Genomic DNA, 20,000 nt, shown 5'->3' with positions numbered 1-20,000 from the left:
ATGCCATTGTCTTGGTAAAGGACCTGTTACCAGTGACCTGGCTAGTAAAGATATTCAGGGCCAGAGTGATTCCCCAATCGATGACAATGTGGAGGACAATGTTTACATAGTATTAGAAGAAGAAACAGCCAGAAATAATGATCAGGTAATGTGGCAAAAAAAGGTCAGGTATGGTGATTAGTTAGTGAGTGAAACAATGCTTATAATGCCTTTATTACTGCTTGAAAACCAATATACTCTCATACTACACATACATTCGTACCAAGTAAATAAATAAATACCATTTATGAGTGGATGAAATAGTTACCCTCCCATAGAACTCGTTTTCTTTGGTGCCAGCATGTTAGAAAACCCAGTCAGGTAAGGAGGAACTCCTACCTGGATTGTGTATTTTAAACCTCAGGTGAGCGATTTCTCTATGAATTTTCAATGTTTCTCACCAAAATCGAAGGTTTTCGCCCCCAAAAATTTTTTCGAAAATACCTCGGGACTGGGGGATGTCGGAGGTGCGGAAAACCTTGGGACGTGACGGGTTAAATAGTTCCTTTCAATTATCACTGCAAAAATTAAAGTTTCATTGGTATTAATATGATCTGTCATCAGTTATGTATCTTATTCATGAAGTGGTAAAGGGTATAGTAGTGCAGAATGTATTTTTATGCTCAGTATCCTGTTGAGAGTTACTTTGTACGTCATAATTTTCATTGTGCTTTACTAGTAATATCTTCTGAAGTAAGAAATTAAAATTATGTTAGTGTGTTGTGAGAACCTATCTCATTTGCAATTTAAAGTTTTCTAATGACATGTATTCAGTATGATGCTGGAAGTGAATGAAACATTGTTTTCTAAGTTACATTTTGGAGAAGGATGGGATTGATTAGTTGCATTATTGTTAGTTTGCAGAAAGTAGGAAGAGTTATAATAGCTACAGTATACAACAACCCTTCTTTTTGCTCCACAGTATTAAATATCACATGCATCTCCAGAATTTCGGCTCAGAGCTCCCACTGTGGAAATCTGGACTATAAATACTTCACGTATTCACCATCGCAAACAAAGAATTTAAGTACTGTACAGTTGAAAGTTGGTCTCACATTGTTTTTAGGCAGCTTTTTTTCTGTTCTACTTCTTCTTCTTACTGTCTTTCAGTCATGCTCCTCAATACTTGTAAATACATGCCTTTAGGTAGCATTTTTTTTCTCTATCTATCTATAGCCAGATGCCATAATCTCACTTTTATTTTTAATATATGTAATAATAATTTCATGCTTATGAGTACTTATGTCTCCTGATAGATAAATGATGTACTTGTGCAGGACTTTCCCCTGGGCAGTGGTCCAGATGGTCCCATGGGTGGACCAATGGGACCAAACACCATGGGCCCAGTCATGAATGGAGATGGGCTTGATGGGATGAAGAATTCCCCTGCCAATGGCCCTGGGACACCGCGGGACGATGGGGGCGGTATAGGGGAGTACAACCTTGGAGGCTTCGGGGGCCCGCCAGAGAGTGTAAGTGGCAGTGCCGCGCCAACTCTGTCCACCCCCATGCTTCTGTGAGGTGTAGAGCCCAGATGCTACCATGTGCACATCATTCCTCGCTACAGCTTTGTTGACGATTTACCCCATATATACTATCCATTGAATACCTGGTAGTCGAAAACAAATGCTGCTTTTTCTTTTTTAACTTCTCTATCTCTTTGTCATTGGTTGTGATGATCAGTTTCAGATTTTTAATGTTTGCATATATTCACATGTATGAAAATAACGAAGGTTAAGATTTTTCAAAGACTGTGCATTAAGTAGCATCTTCCCTTGTTTGTTTTAACTTGAGTGAGTTACTAGTCCCATAGTTTAGTCAGGGATGTGCAGAGGAATATCAAAGTAAAGTAATCAGTACAAAATGCCTTACATTTAATTTGTGGTTGTAGCTGAGAGATAACAGAGTGGCTTTGAAGTGCATGTTCTTTCCTGTGTGACCAGCTGACCTCTTGTTAATGGATCTCTATTGTCTTTGCCTTTTTTTTTTTTTTTTCCCCCTCATTGCATTTAATGGGTTTATAAACATCACTTTTCCATAGCTATATTTTAAAATGAATTATCATGATTTTTATTTATTATTGATTTAGTTATCAAATTTTTTAGATAGAAAGTGACCTTTTATAAAGAGTTATTTGAACATAGTATGAATGTATCTTTCATACTGGTTATCATTTGATCTCTGTGACTTATAATTTTTTCTGTATTAAGGAGATTTTTAATTTCTGCTCGAATGAGTATCAACAGTACAGCAGTGCCATTAGATTTACTTTGGAATTGATGTACTGTAAAGATATACTGATGCAGAATTAACTCATGTTAACAATGTTTCTACAGTATTAACAGTGTCAAGAAAGCAAAGGAATATGTTTACTTCCTGTGAGTATTGCTCGTTAATCATGTGCACAGGAATTATTGATGCCCTCTGCTGAAATAATGTAAAGTAAATTTGTATTTTTAAAGGAAATCTTTGAGGCTGATGGGATGCCATAGTTAATGTTCATCCAAACTAGCTCTTGACTGCTTCATGTACATTAGCATTATAAAGCTAATTGTACAAGAATTTTATCATCAGAGTAAATCTTTCTAAGCCTTAATTTTAATACATACTCTGGCACATGTGAATTAGTGTTGCTTATAATCTTGCTCTAATGTTAGTGTTAGTTCTCACACTTGTACATTAACTCTATTAACATTTCTCGTGTGATGTTTTCTGTCCTTAACAAGTGTTGATAATCAGAAATTCTTTTCATAGGCATTTTATGTTTGTAAGAAATATCAGAAATATTTCTAAGGTAGTGAAGATTTCATTTAGTTGGTCATTAAAGTCATTTAAGTGAGAATGTGGTATAGGAAGTTGAAAGAATGTGCCCTGAAAATACTCTAAAGCTACTGAAGTAGAAAAAAAAAAATTGCAGGTTCACATATTGGTGATTTTCCATTTGCACACCTCACGGGTAGCCTCAAGTGGTAATGTTTCTTCGTCTGTTTACAGTCTTTCCTTATTTAACGTGGCAGTTGTAGCCCTAAATCGTAGAACTGGCCAGAAATATCATTAGGATGGAAAATATTCCAGCCTGAAATGTTTGTCAGATATTTGAGCAAAACTGAAGGGTAATTTATACTATTCATACATTGTGGTGAGGTATACTAATACCCGGACTTGGATATCTAAAATATATTGGTACATTAACAGATTATAAATGATGAAAAATAATTAAGTTTAAATAAAAGCTAGTGTAAGTTGATTCAGCTTGTTCTTCGTTGGATATACTGGTTTTTCATTTAAAAAAAAAAAAAAAAAAAAAAAAAAGCTTTTAATGGGAGGTCCTTGCAAGATAAAGTCTTTTAATGTATTGGAATGTCTCTTGATTCAGTGATAAGTGAGGAGTTACTATAGTTTGATGTCTCTGCTTCTGCCAGCTGATATGTTTTTATTGACAGTGATGGCACAGTGCCATCTTCCTTAATTGGAAATGTAGGTGGGGGCTCTCACCATCCACACACTCGATGTAGTGCTGCCCTCGGATGACTGCCCTTTCCTCTCTTTCTTCCCTCTTTCCTTCCTTCATCTTCTGTCTTTCTTTCTTTCTCCTTTTTCTATATACAGGTAACTCTACACTGAGTGATAAGCCAAATGGTTTCCTGTATGCCAAGAAACCATTTATTGCACTGGGTGGTAACCATGTAGCCAAATTGTGGTGCCAGGTGCTTTAGTGGGTAATTAAGGCATTTCATTTGGATTGAGCCTGTGTAGATATTTATCCAATGGGTGGTTGGGGTTTATAGCTCACATAATGCCACTCAGGGATGAGTGAGGCTGGTCACTCTCATCATAAATGTCAGGACCGACTGCATAGCCCTGGGCTCCCACGTTCCTCCTGGGGCAACACAGGATTTGATTATGATGATGATGATAAAATTGAAATGGCAGTGTGACACCACTGCATTATTACAGTTTGTACTCCCGCCATGTTACTTTTAGAAGTGTCATTAATTGGGACTTCAGCATTTGATATATGGAGTGAACAAAAGATATAACTTTTCTTTATTAAGTTTTGAATTTGAATAATGCAACTTCATTTATATAAATAGCAGGTGCTTGGTTTTGGGGATTGTATATTTGATTCCATGGTGATTTAAGTACTCTTACTAATGTTAAGTTGGCAGAATTAGCTGTGCTATAGATGATGCTTAAAACAGACATTGCATAATGTATACACTTACACATGCATACACAAGCACTTTAAAATATATTCTTGTAATATTTATTCTAATGATAAAAAAGGGAAAAATGCCTCAAGGATATCAGAGTCGTGCATATTCAACCCATCACCAGGATGTGCTGGAGTTTTATGTGGTTGAATCAGAGCTTGATCCTACCTGGGATGGACATTTAAGTGGGTGTAGTATTATGGCCTTACAAGTTTTTCCTATAACAAGTTTCCCATGATGATATATACAATACATATTCATAACAGCTGCCACTCTAACTGAACATATTTCCACACTTCCTTCTCACCCAACAATTCAAAGTCTTCCACATTTTTCACACTTGTAGCTGAATGGTTAGCATTGAAAGTGGGTTAGTCACTTCTTTTACGATAGAGGTGGTGCCCTTTGAATCTATGGATCATTTGTCTGTCATGACTTGTAAAGCATAACTTGAATATGTCTGATAGGGCTTCCTGCATTTGCAAGGTATGTGCAAGCAGAACACAACCATTCATTTGCTCATTTGTTTATTCATTTCAAATATTGTTAAGCCATTGCACAGACATGGAGAAAAATTTGTGTGATCTAGTCCACATTGGTTTCATTCTGGTGCAAAACTGATGATATTTCTTTCCCCAAGTACACTACTTTGTCTTGTTTTCAGAAGCCTTTTGTTTGGAAGAGTGGCTGACTTACTGTGTAGAAGTGTGTCTAGCTTTTTATCATAAAGCTCTGTTTTGTCACAAAAAATTCCTGTAATTGACCATCCACTCACTCAATGTAGTGCTGCTTTTGGGTGTCTGCCCTGTCCTCTCCTCCATCCTTCTTTCTTTTCATCTTCATCTATCTTTCTTTCCTTCATTCTTTCCACATCCTTCTGCCTATAGGTGACTTTACACTCCCTCTTCTTTCTTTCATTCCTCAATTCTTTCCTCTTCCTTCTGCCTTTGGGTGACTCTACACTGAGTGACACCAGGAAACCATTTACTACGCTGGGTGGTAACCATATAACCAAATTTTGGCGCCTGGTGGTTTAGTGGGTAATTATTGTGCTCCAATCGGATTGAGCCGGTGAAGGTTTATATCCAAGGGGTGGTTGGGGTTTATTGCTCACATAATGCCACTCAGGGATGAGTGAGGTTGATCACTCTCATCTTAAATGTCAGGACCAACTGCCTAGCCCTTGGTTCCTATGCTCCTCATGGGGCAATGTAGGATTGGATGATGGATGGATGAATGGATGGATATCCCTTCTTCATAACCCTTGGCTCTTTTCATATCATTAGTACAGCTAATACAGTTCATTCATGCTCCATTGTCTCTCACATGTGGTCAAGCCTTTGGACTATTTTCTCATCTCGAACACATTTATTTTTTTTTGGTATTGTTATCTGGCAACACCTAGCATTTCCAGTCACATTTTTCTCATTGCGACCCTCACCATCCACTCACTCGATGTAGTGCTGCTCTCGGGTGTCTGCCCTTTCCTCTCCTCCATTCTTCTTTTCTTTCATCCTCTTATGTCTTCTCTTCCCTTCATTCTTTCTTCGTCCTTCTGTCTACGGGTGACTTAACGCTCCCTTTTCTGTCTTTCTTTCCTTCATTCTTTCCTCTTCCTTCTTGCTGTGGGTGACTCTACACTGAGTGACAAGCCAAATGGTTTCCTGTACACCAGGAAACCATTTACTACACTGGGTGATAACCATATAACCAAATAATGGCACCTGGTGGTTTAGTGGGTAATTACAGCGCTCCAATTTGATTGTGCCGGTGAAGGTTTACATCTAAGGGATGGTTGGGGTTTATTGCTCACGTATTGCCACTCGGATGATTGAGGCTGGTCACTTGCATCTTAAAATTCAGAACCAACTTGCCTAGCCCCGGGCTCCTATGCTCCTCGTGGGGCAGTGTAGAATGGGATGATGGATGGATGTGACCCCGCACATCAGATATGGTCTCTTAACGTCAAGTAGCTAAATGTTAACGTATTTACTTCCTTAAGATTGAGAATAAGAATGCTAGGCAACAAATTAAATATGTCTTGGCTAATAGATCATCTTTTGGTATTATAGTTACTTTGCTTTCTGCTTACTCTGTTACACCTAACTTACCTCATCAGAACAGATTTCCTGGGAGATACGAACTTATCCTGTCAATATGTAATTAACATCTTCTTCATGGATTTCATTGTTAATTATATTTAATATTTTTCTTGAAGTCAAGATATGCTGTGTCATCATTATCAGTAGCAGTTAATCTAAACACTATTTTAGCAGTGACAAACTCCTCTCTTTCTCTCTCTATGGTGTTATGGATTGACTTGTGACATTTGTAAACATTTCATATACCTATGATGATTCTTTATGGTAGATTACTTTACTCTGGAGGCTACCTTTAAATCTAACTGGGTTCACTCGTACCTATCACTGAAAAGTTCAGAATAAGAAAACTTCTTGCAAAATATTCACCTCAGCATTTGTTGTCTCAAGGTCTTACAGATAATTTATTTAATAGTTCGTGTTTTAATTACATTTTTCAATTAAAAGTCTACCAGTTCTGAGTTATAAGATAAACAGATATTATTGAATTGTTTTAAGATTTTGCTGTAAATCAGTAAACTAGGAGCAAGTTGTAATACAACAAAGCTTGGAAATAGGAAGAAATGGAAATTTTTGCTACTGAACATTCTGGATATTACGATGTTTAGATAAATCTAAGTGCTTTATACTTGGCTTTAATCTGTGACCAATTATACACAAGTATTTTGCATTCTATCATACAGCACCAGTAACTGCTTTGTCAGCAAGTTTATAAGAATTTAAAAATTTTACGATTTAGAAAATTCCACTGACAGGGAGATGCTGTCTTCAAAATGGTATTATTAAAGTTGTGGCACGTAAATGTCATTTGTCATTGTTTGTTCCCAGTTTTTTAATAATGTGTGTTATGACACGTGTCTAGCACATCATTAAAAAGTTCTTAATGATCTGTCTTAGCATTATGTGTAAGAGATTACAGAAGCTTCAAGCTGGTATCTCTCTTCCCTGCTTAATTTTAACACCATAATTACTACTTGGTGAGCTGATTGTGTTTTTTTTAATAAATGAATTTGCTTCATGATAACATCTCTGAAACAATGCTGGTTTTTAATACTCATGTAGTAAAACTTAAGATGGATTAGGTATAAGTATATATTAAAACTTTATCAGCTGTGTGCTTAAATCGCTCCTAAAACATGTGACGTAGGTATTTAATTTAAAAATAAAACTGTTGTTGACTATATTGTCATCATCACAGTGTGAAGACCTGTTTGAATGAAATAGTTAAAAAGTTTTAATCGATCTGTCTTTGGCTGTGAAGTAGTGAATATACTGTAATGTTAATTTATTTGTGAGATAAATGTGGAATACAGCCTTTGTTTGTTTTAAAATAACTGTGTACAAATATGTTATTCAGTTTACTCTTAATAAAACCTTATGAAAATAATTCCTTGCATTCCTGTGCAGGAAAGAAACTTACCAGTTGAGTGTCATGGTTTTAATCAGATTCACAGTTTTGTGTCAGGTGCTCAAATGGCTATTAAAGCAGTTTTCATCTTCAGCATATCATTTGGTATTATACTGTACAGATTCAAGGTTAGGGAAAACAGCATATTTTTAAATACAGAATGTGTAATATGATAATTTTTTATAGCTGCTTTTCTGCTAGTAAATTTGTTAAAACAAAATTTTTGCATTTCTGTTATATACCCTGTGTTATTCAGACTTTCAGTGACATTAAAACATTGAGTTCAAAAGAAATATTGTTAAGGTCAGGTCACCCTTACCAGGAAAGAACATGTCATAGGAAGGATGTCTTATCTGTGTGATATCTTGAATTCATTTCTAAATTGATGTACAGTACTAATTATTATTCTGTCTTTATTTTTATGCTCTTTATACAAAAATTAGAATTTGTGTTCCCAGCCAGACCTCTTGTCAGTCCCAGCACAACTGCCCTCTGCACTTCCCCTCATTAGAAGCTGTGTATATGTTTCTTGTTGCAAAGTTTACATTTGATTACCCTTGTTTATTTACAAGTAGCTTCATAATTCTTTTTATTTAGTTCTGCCCTTAATTTTTTATTGATTTTATTGGCAGAAACTTTTCTTCACTACTCTCAGATTTGATACAGGTTTCAGGCTACTCTGATGATGTTAATTAACCTTAGCGATGAGAACACAGCCTCGTGTTGACGTTCTCACCGCTTCATCGCGGCCCCATCTTGACTCTCTTCAATTTTATTAGGACTTAAACAGCCGTGAAAGCACCTTAGGCATCATTTGAAAGCAGGCGTGACAATGGTTGCGTGAGGACCAAGTTTAGAGTGCGACTTGTGAGTATCGTGAGTGAGTCCGGCCGCCACTACCCGGCTGCTGATGGCTGTACTACCTGTGTCCGGTGTGGGCCCTGTCCTCTCCCCACACTCTCTAACTCCGCACTACCACACCACACTACACATTCTGCACTCTCTAATACTGTGCACTACCACACCACAGGCTACACAGTTGGATACCACACCACATCTTACATCCTTTAACTGTGCACAACCACACTATATCCTACATGGTTTATAATTTCATACTACCATTTGATGACACACACACACACACACACACACATACACACAATATTTTCTGATTCTTTGCACTACACAATATGATAATTGTGCCACAGCAACTCACTACAAACTATCCATTTCTCCATATATTCAAACACACCACATTACAACATATCACATTATCCTTTCTTCTTGCATTCACTTTTTTCATATGACATTTCACCCTATTCATTAATGGAAAGTTCTTTGCGGTACTGCACTTGTATTTTACACCTGACATACTTCACAACATATTTCAATACACCGCACTGTATGATATGAAGCTCTGTACAGTACTTAGCATAATATAGTACAGTGTATCAGTCTACTTATGACAGATTGGTACTCCTTCTGCAGTATAAGCTTCATATCACTACACCACACTTTCCACACATAACTTCACCACTCTTTCCATCTTTCCACACATCATATCACCATACTACATGTTCTGCACATAGTGTACCACACACCTTATATATCACTACACCACATGCATTACAAATTCTTATATCAGAATTTGCACTCCAACCATCACCACACCACTTACACTATAAATCACCACATCACAACCTCACACACTCCACATATCATTATACCAGACACTCCCAACATCACTACACAACACACCCTTTAAATCACTGTCATACACTTCACAGTTAGCTACACGCTTCACACATGACTACACCACACACTCTGCAGATCATTACACCATATATTTAATGGCTTTTCCTAACTATCCTACATCACTGTGGCCCATGCACTTTATACATCACTGCATTGTATACTAACACACCACTCTGTCACACACTTCGTACCCATGTCACGCACTTCATGCCCCACATTGTCTTTGCACCGTATCATATTCAGACAACACTCCACCCTCTTTATCACATTCTCCGTGTTATGCTTTATTATTCAAACCATTAATCCACCCAACACTGTACTATATTTTGCAGATGACCATTCTGTAAAATACCATTCTTCTTCTTCATTCTACAGTTTCACAATACACCACACCATATCCCACAATACATCATATTCATTGTTATAGTGCACCTCCCATGCTGTATGATTGTACTCCTAAACTTATTTTACTATACTGAAACAGATTGAAGAATGGGCAGTTTTATGAGAGGACACTTCAGAAAGATATAGTTGGGTGTTTGCTGTGACCTATTTCCTGTAGTTATGTATCATAACATAAGAGTTTTTCAGATTAATGGAAATCATTCTTGCCAAGATGTACAGTATTGCTCTAAGTAAGCTATTTTTAAATGAACATCAGTATTGTTACTGAAGTCTGAAATGAAGATTGGCAGTTACTAAACAAAAGCTGAGACATGAAAAATGACTTGGTGCTGATTGGGAACAATGTCAGTGACTTACCGTTTATGGAATGCATTTGATACATTGCTATCAATGTTCCATATTCTTGTTTATGAGCCAGTATGTCAGTTAATGTGTAGTCAGTTAATGAATGATTGTGACTCATATTTTCACCAAGCACAGTAACTCATTTCCAGTAAAATTATCAGAAATTGTACTTCAGATTCATGTTGGTCATATGGTTTTTATCTGTCCATTTTTAGAAATATGTTGAGATGTAATAACACTGCCATCAGTATACTTAACAGTAATTAGTATATGTTGTTTGGACAGCTTAAATGAGACAAATTTTTAATGGGTACGTCGCAGCCAAAAATAATTTTTATACCAAAGGCAGCAGTTAGCACCCATTTATGCTTAGACATTGTGTAGGGCTTTTTGAGTATCAGATTCTTTTGTTTGTTAATGATCTTTGTAAACTTATGTCTAAGCATTTACCTTATACATTACTGAGACACTTGACATTACAAACCTACTTCAGATGCAGACATGAGACATATTCTTGGTGTGGTATTATAATTTATAAGGGAACAGTATAATCACATAAACTGCAAGTAAAGAGCTTTGGTGGACTGGAGCACTATTTTAAGGAGTACAGTACTTACCTCATGAGTTTTGCTGCAGTCCACCATCATTATTTTCATTTTCATATTTAACTGTAAAACATAACTGTGTTGATGCCTCATGTTATGCCACATCAATTTGAAATTAGCATACTTTGTATTGCTGCAGTACATCACCATTCAAACAACTACAGAACACAAATACTATTGTACATTATGTTCCACATCACTCCAACTTCCACCTTAACCCCATCTACCTAATACTGCTTCAGTCTCTGAACAAAGCAGAAATACCTAACTGTGCAGTGCACCATTTCTTTTCAATATTTTCAAAACTTAATGCTCCACCTTAGTGTCTTAGCCATACTACATGTACAATACATTTTAGAACATCCACATGACTGCATTCTTTATAATATCTCCCACTGTGTTTACAGCCCACAGTACTCACAAGTGTTTTGAAGTACATCACATTTGAGAAACACAGTGTACATGTATCTCAGACAAAAACACAATGTACACATATCTCAGAAGAAAAACACAGTGTACATTTCTCTCAAAATGAAAAACAATGTACATACTGTATTTTTCAAAAGAAAACACAGTATACATATATGTCAATTATCAGTACTGTGTTTGTCACCTTTAATACTCTGAGCTACACAACACTTCACACGCAGCCACACACCCCAGTACTACATATTTATTCCTCACTTTCTCTTCATTACATGCACTCATCTGCCACACTCTCCTGCACTTTTGTAACACTTCTTTACTCTGAAATACACTAGTTGTTTTGTTCAGTCAAGAATCAGTTACCACTCATCATCCACAGTACAGTAATTTCATTGTGTTCACAGTATTATATAGTGTTCAAGACTGTGTAGGAAAGTAATTGTAATACCATAGTGAGACATGTTACTTTAAATTCTTCATATGAGCTACAGTACTACATTATATGACATGCACATCAAAACTGAGATTTAAGTCTCGGCTATTAGCTGTTTACATTTGCATAATAGTAAATCATGCTGTTTCTTTTGGAGATGTAACTCCTCTTTTCCAAGTTGATGATAATACTTTTAAAGTCACTTTACATAAGTTAGAGAAATCTAGAGGATATTTGATTAAGTAATGATGTCAAAAATTTACCAAGTATATAAAGTTGATTAAAATTCATTTTAGTGTTCTTAGATCGTGCACTGTTTTATCACTTTATACATGTCACTACAATATTACAAAAATTATTTTTAGTAAACCTTAAAATGTTTGAAAGCCTTTGGTAACTTAAGTGCTTCATATAGGAGATTGAAGGACATGTATTTTTCTAACAGATGCATGAGTATTCAATCCATTGTTCATCTGGACCTTTTTGATCCTCGTGGTATTATTTGCTTTTATGGCACACTCATTCATATGCACTAAGATGTTTTCATTAACAAGCTATTAAGTGCACTTAATGTTATGTGCTGTGTAATATGTAAGGATAAAATGATGTACCTCTGTTACTTTCACAAAAAAGACAGTGTAACTAAATGCTGTTAATGCCTATTACAGAGACTAAATTTCTGACTTGTGGAAGTATTATTAGCTGTATAAAGGAATGAGATGCACAACTCAGTGATCACTGTTATATTATGCTTTGATAATAAATGTGAAAAGTATACAGTTAGATCAGGTGATAAGTTAGTTTAAATATTCTTGTCTATTTATAGCAGACCAAGCATAATTTTGATTTACAGATACCATAGTTGCTACTGTCAGTTGAAGTTAACCTGCAGTCATAGAGGCTGTTGGTAACACTTATTGGGGTTGGTTTGCATGGGTAATAGGATGGTTACATTGCCGAGACATTTTTCAGACATTTTTATTTATAAATACTTAACATAATTCATGATTGGAAAATGTTTGTACAGTAATTAGTAGTACAGTGTAACTAGTCAGTTATAGTCCTAAGGTGCATCATAAAACAAATTGATATTTTTCTTTGATCTTGTCTCCCTGTTGACATTATTCTGAGCTTAATTTTTTGTTGGGCTGAATACAGTATGCAGTAATACATGACTTGCATTGACTTAGAACTGTGCATACCATATTATATCATTCAAACCCTGCCTCTCAGTGATAAATGGAGTGTGTACTGCAATATCATTTTTGTTGTGATTCCACATTCATCTGGATGTGAACTGGGTGGGCTGCAGACTGAAGTTACTGTTCTCTTGCAGTCCACCATCTTTGTTTTGGGGGATAGGGAACTTGAGGTACATTTATATAACCAAGCAGTGGACTGCCCAGTTATGTTGGTGCCTTGATGGGAGGGCATCACTCTCCAGCACATAGTATAGTCCTAAAAGAGGAAAATTAAACACAGAATGAGGGAAACATTTAAGAAAATTTCATCCTGCTTTTAATAGGAAACTGAAATTAATGATGGATTTAAACAAGCCACATATTATGGTGCCCTCGTTGAAAAGTAGCTGAGGTAAACCTTCATATTTACTGAATGTACTGTTTAATTATATGGAATTTCACATACAGTGCTTTGACATACTGTACTATAGATGTCTGTTTAATGTACATTTAAATTTTGTTTTAATTAATCATTGTTTCAACTATATAATAATGGACTGTTGTCCTTCCTGCTAGACATTTGGGTCGATTTTGATGAAACAGTGGAAGAATACTCCCTCCATCCCCGGATTGTAAATAAACCTTTTTTGGTTTCAGAATCCCATAATATATTTTATTTGCAAAATTATTGTAGCTACCCCACAATAGTTTCTTTTCTAATGGAGATCAGACATTGAACTCTGCATTGTTTAGCCCAGCAGGTGCAGAAGTAAGAACATGCCCAGTCTCAGATTTCATACTGTTATGGAGAATAAGGAGGAGAGTTGTTTCTTTGGAAGTCATACAGAATGGAAATTATGTATTCTTCTTTGCCAGTCCAGTTCCTAGTTTCAGTTGATGACATCTGACTTTTTTTTAATGAGCCAGACCTCAGTGATAGTGCACAGGGCCTTAGTGTGCAGGTTAACTTGAACTGTATACTGTGTATAAAGACATAGCGCCATCTTGTCAGCAAGGTACTTCCACAACTTCAGTGTCTTTTCTCAGTGAACGGGCAAAAAGCACCCATAAATATGGATAATTCATTTTTCCTTTGGAATGTAGATATATATTGAAAATTGAGAAGTGAAAGAAAATTAAAGATATGTAGTAACAAGAAAAATCAGAATTCCCATTTACTTGTTACTTAGTGTTTCTTATGTCTAAAATCTCAGAATTTTCAGCATATTGTAGTGTACTGGTGTATCATAAGGCTTGACAGATTTGAGTATTTAAAGAACTGAAAAAATATCCTCATGTAATTGGTGATAAGGTTCACAGATTTAATTCATTAAGCAGCCCAAACTGTAGTTTTAGATTATCCAGATAGTTTGGAAACATTAAGATGTAATTGGATTTGCTGCTGAGTTTGCTGTTTGGGTCTGACTTTGCCTCACTAATATTTATTTATGGCATGTACTACGGAATCTCTCGCAGACACACATCATACAGGACTAATATTTGTTGGAGCTCTATCTCCCAGTTTGTTAAAACTACTTTTGCTGTTTTATCAGGCCCTATCTTCATAGCCTAGTGTAATTCTTGATACAGTGTACATCTTTCCTTCTTTCTCAAAATGTCCTTACAAAAACAGTCTTTTTCTTCTTTTCCAACTTCATGGTGGTGGGATAATTCTGCTTGACTCATGTCTCAGTTTCCACTCCAGTAAAATATTCATGAGGTACACTATCAGTGGTAGGAAGCTTCTCCCTGCACAGTGTGATACACTCAGCATGAGATAAATTGAGGTGTTCTTGGCAAACATGCATCAACCAAGCATGATCAGCTGTGTCAAGTGAGCCTTTATCGGTTAATATAAAGTCACCTAGAACAACACGTTACTACTGAAGCCAGGGGCTGAGTAGGACTACATACATTTATACAAGCAACACACAGAAGTATGTGCACATGATTTTGCTGTGTTGGTGTTACTTTTGATGAAATGCGCAAAGTTTTCAAACAGAGAATAATTCAGATTCAAGGTTTTGACTTTAGTCATAGCCCCATTCTTTTCATTGCACTGATAGGCTCCCAGCTGGCCAAGGTAATTGCTGCAATTTTTTTAATAGGATGATAGAAGACAGTGATGAAGATTGTCATTCATATTGCTTTCTGGTATTTTGCTGATTTTAACTAGAGTAGAACCTGCATGCTGAGTGACGTTTTGCTCATCCCACAGTGTTGTTAGTGTCACATCATGTCAAATTCTAAAATCCTCCTTGTTTTCAGAGAGGTATTTTAGCATGAGTTTTTGCATTGCATAAAATTTTATAGTAGACTGAATGGTGAATCAGTATGATTATGAAAATATTATTTAATAATCTGGAACAAACAGTTATGAATATGGCTTCAGTCAGTATAGTGTGTGATACAGAGCTTACTGTTAATAGGTTTTGACATTGTCATGTACGTCAGAGATCACTGAATTGCACTGCCAATTAATCCTCCGGAATCTATTCTGTGGATGCTAAGTTTTGTGAAGGTCATTCACTATATCAGAATTGTAATCGAGTCTGAATTGTGTGAAAGGAAATTGAACAGGCAATTGATAATACAACTGCCAGCCATATCATGTCACGTGAAGGTAAGCTTGCACGGGATGAATAACTGATCAGTTTTTAAACTGGTTAAGATCATTGAGTGACAGCTTTCTGATGCTAATAATACCTACAGAGAGTCTTGCATTGTGTGTGTGGTGTTTGTAACAGTGACCACATTGGCTTACCTCAAGATATGATTTTATTTATTATTGATATATATATATCAGTCACTAAAATATATTTGACAGAATTTTATGAGCTTATTTGCTAGTGCCTACCAATAGTTTTAGATAAAAGAAAATAATCTTTACACTTACATTCATTGATGTTGAAAACGGTTTTAGTAAAGTATATAGGGTTCTGATAACATATTTAAGTCCTCCCCTGACTTAGTCGTGAAATCCAGTGAAGATCCTGCTTCATAGACTGACCTCACACTGATCTCTACAGCACTAATTTACAACTTTGTTATCAGAAAAAATGCTTCTGCAGGTATGTGAGATGCTAGGGCGATGTTGAGGGTAAAACGCTTGACTATAACTCATTTGAGTAAAACCTTCCTTTGTGAAGTTATTCTTTAGCTGTGAGTTATTTACAACTTTGTTATCAGAAAAAATGCTTCTGCAGGTATGTGAGATGCTAGGGCGATGTTGAGGGTAAAACGCTTGACTATAACTCGTTTGAGTAAAACCTTCCTTTGTGAAGTTATTCTTTAGCTGTGAGTTATTTACAACTTTGTTATCAGAAAAAATGCTTCTGCAGGTATGTGAGATGCTAGGGCGATGTTGAGGGTAAAACGCTTGACTATAACTCATTTGAGTAAAACCTTCCTTTGTGAAGTTATTCTTTAGCTATGAGTTTTATTACAGATCTTCTCTTATGTGGTAGGTAGGGGCGCTCACCATCCACTCACTCGATGTAGTGCAGCTCTTGGATGTCTGCCCTTTCCTCTCCTCCATCTTTCATTCCTTCCATCCTCTTCTGTCTTTCTTTCCTTCATTCTTTCCCTGTCCTTCTGCCTCCGGGTGACTTTACACTCCCTCTTCTGTCTTTCTTTCCTTCATTCTTTCCTCTTCCTTCTGCCTGTGGGTGACTCTACACTGAGTGACAAGCCAAATGTTTTCCTGTACACTAGGAAACCATTTACTACACTGGGTGATAACCATATAACCAAATTTTGGTGCCTGGTGATTTAGTGGGTAATTACTGCGCTCCAGTCGGATTGAGCCAGTGAAGGTTTATATCCAATGGGTGGTTGGGGTTGATTGCTCATGCGATTCCACTCAGGGATGAGTGAGGCTGGTCACTCATCTTAAATGTCAGGACCAACTGCCTAGCCCGGGCTCCTACGTTCCTCACGGGGCAATGTAGGATTGGATGATGGATGGATAAATGTTTTCAGTACAGTGCAATATTTCAGACTGATGTCTTGGAAGCAGTTGACTGTATCATGTCATATTACCGAAGATATTATGGGTTGTTTGAAACAGGTCACATATCTGATGTAATTATGAGATTTGTGCATATAACTAATAGCAGCATGGAATTCGTAATCAGTATTGCATTTGGTAATGATGTTTTTGACAAGGACTTTTGGCTTAATGAAGGCAGTCCATACAGCTAATTGATATATCTTGCAGTCAGTTGGTTAATATAGAACAGCACAGAAGTGTATAATAAAGTGAAATATTGTGACAAACCAAAGCAGTGAAAACGCAAACAAGTAGTTACGATGTATAAGTGTTCATTTGATTTCGCTCTTCTGCCAGTATTCATTCATTGTACACATTCATCATTGTATATCCGTGAGCCCAGCTTTTTGTCCATCTATACTACCTGATGTCACCTTCTGTGAGGGATCTATTTATCTATTGCCAGATGTCCTAATCCCGTAAGGGATGGCCACAAACAAATTGCCTCCATGTCACCCTGTCCCCCACCATTTCACCTCCCTGCTCCCAGCTCACACCACCTTCTCTCATATACCTCTCCACTCCATCCCTCCATCTCATCCTTGGCCTCCCCCTCCCCCCTTCCACCTCACTCACATACACTCTCCTCGCCAGTCTCTCGCTCTCCATCCTCTCCGCGTGGCCAAACCATCTCAGTGTGTTTCTCGTAACGCTTCCTATCACATCCACATCCACACCACAACGCTCCTTCACTTCCTTGTTTGTCAGTCTTTCTCTCCATGTGACTCCACATGCTTCTCTCAAATAACTTATTTCCACAGCTCTCACTATTGATTTGTGTCCCTCCAGCAAGGTCCAAGCTTCATGTCAATATGTTAGAGTTGGTATCATAGTACTGGCATGCAGTAACTTCTTCACTTCCATGCTCACTTCTCTGTTTCTTATCACTGCTTTCAAATAACCAGCAACTTGTGAGGGATGCCATTTGCAAAAATAGCTCCAGGTATTTCTCTCCCTGTTCATTAAGAACCTCTCATGCATATTATTATAAATTCTTTTGTTACAAAATCACTAAGTAATTGTGGTATCTAATCTTTGAAATAATGAAAAATAATTAACTCTTAATGGGAATGGGATGATTCCACTGGAAACTCATAGTATCTTCTGCCCATTGCAGCATTCTGTGAGAGGTGACCTAGAGTAACGGATTTCCATTTATTGTAGTCCCCACTCCATAGTGACCCTTTCTCCCACAAAACACCATTCTTCCTCATATACTCTCCTACATTATCCAGTTACCTTATTCTTGGCATTCTTTAGTAATTTCCAGCTACCTCATTGTCATGAACTCTATGTCAGGCATATAGTGTCCATTTGCTCCTTATTTTTTTTTTTTTTCTCCATCTGTCCTCTCTATATCTCCACAGGTACTTATGAAGTCATTTGTTCCCATATTTCACCACTGTATGTGAGTGTTGGAATTAATCTATATTACTGCACTGTCATGCAGTGCTTTGTTTGATTCCACACTTGTGTTCTGGTATCCTTCTGGTGCATCCAGTGTCTTCGTCACCTCTCATTAATTTATTCTCCATATCATTGTATCATCTTCCTTAACCCTTAAGAGACGGGTGTCAGCATATACAGTCCAAGAGTACAGCACTAGGGGCGAAGAGACGGGTGTCCGCTTATGCAGTCCCGCCAATTTTCAAAGCAATGCGGGCATTAAGACAGCTTCCCATGCTCTTTGTATAATGTATAATGTGTAATAAATACATTGCAGTAAAGGTGATGTGAATTAGTGTTAGTAATATATATATATATATATATATATATAGATGATAATGGTGATGATGATACAGTAGAGTCTTTAAACAACATGAGATAGGTTATTCAGAACCTCGTTCAAAATCAATTTCGCATTAAAACATGACATATAATTACATGTAAAATAGGGGGTTAGGTTCCAGGAGCCTCATATTTTTCATTAAAAATGTATTTAAAGATAGATTATCACAAATATGTCTGCCTTAATACACCCAAGACAGTGCGTTTACATACAATCTCACCGACTGGACGTATCAGTTCATACTGCATTTTGATCCAACCAAACCGATTAGTTTTGCCCCCTAATACTCCCCATAAAAGTTTTAATCATGAAGGATTGCCACTAAGCCTCTTGAAAGTCCTCATTACCAATCAAGCAAAAACTTGTGACCTAATCAACACGTGAATAATGGCCACCCAGCATCGTGCATATCTCACCAGGAATCACTTTTGTCGCTTATAAGAAAAAAATGCAGTGTGAAAGCATTTTTGAAAGCCATCAGTCATCAACAATAAAGGGGGGGGAAAAAAAAAACTATAAAGAAGTCGTCAGCTTGGAGTTATTGCGTATTTCTAACTTCTCAGATACACACGAATTCAGTACTCATGAATAATAAACAAGTCAGCCAAGCAGTATAATTTGTATGACAGTATGATTCACAAGAACTGAACTCGCATAATTATCATACCTATTTATGTTAACGTGTAATGTCTTCACATATCGTAAGATCCAAATTTTCTCGACCAAAGACCGTCAGGTCATAACAAAGATCGGGCACAAAGCCTTTTTTTCACACTCTTTGCACTAAAGGCGAAAACATGAATTTTACTGCTCCTTCATCATAACTTGTTTTTCCAACAAAGAAAACAATCCACATCGTAAACACACCCAACTCATTGTATCTGTCTGATCGTTTGCACATAAGCTCCCACACCACACACCACTTCATTCAACAATTTTACATTTTCATGTAGAATAAATGCTTTACCTGTGCTTAGCACTTTCAGGGTGCTTAGGCATAACTAAAGTTAGTTTGGATCCACATGCTCAGAGTTCTGAGAGGAAGTGAGGGGCAAGGAAATAAGCAAATAAACATCTCATCACAGCGACCATCCACTGAACACTGAGGCAGGCTGTGGCAGATGGTATGGGACATGGGTCACGTGGGTCGGGTCGGGTTGAAGAAGCCAGTCAGTGACTGACAAAAGCGTAACACACTAGTTGTATCTGGAAATCCAATACCTAAACACACCCATTTCCCACAGTTTCTC

The 20,000-nt window shown here is 36.9% G+C and overlaps 1 protein-coding gene across 1 annotated transcript in view; it reads left to right on the top strand.

Moving 5' to 3' along the window:
* The window catches only part of LOC145406461 (single-stranded DNA-binding protein 3-like), a 349,906-nt gene that overhangs the window by 319,818 nt on the left and 10,088 nt on the right, over window positions 1-20,000 (top strand). The window contains exon 15 of the mRNA XM_080277616.1: window positions 1,317-1,511. Coding sequence (XP_080133742.1) covers window positions 1,317-1,511 — 195 coding nt within the window. The remainder of the gene's footprint in view (window positions 1-1,316; window positions 1,512-20,000) is intronic.

The sequence above is a fragment of the Coenobita brevimanus genome, chromosome 70 (genome assembly GCF_032717465.1).
Source record: "Coenobita brevimanus isolate Jiangsu-jjx chromosome 70, ASM3271746v2, whole genome shotgun sequence".
Taxonomy (NCBI): Eukaryota; Metazoa; Arthropoda; class Malacostraca; order Decapoda; family Coenobitidae; genus Coenobita; species Coenobita brevimanus.
The sequence above is the reverse complement of the archived record's forward strand: the minus strand, read 5'-3'. Positions and strand labels throughout refer to the sequence as shown.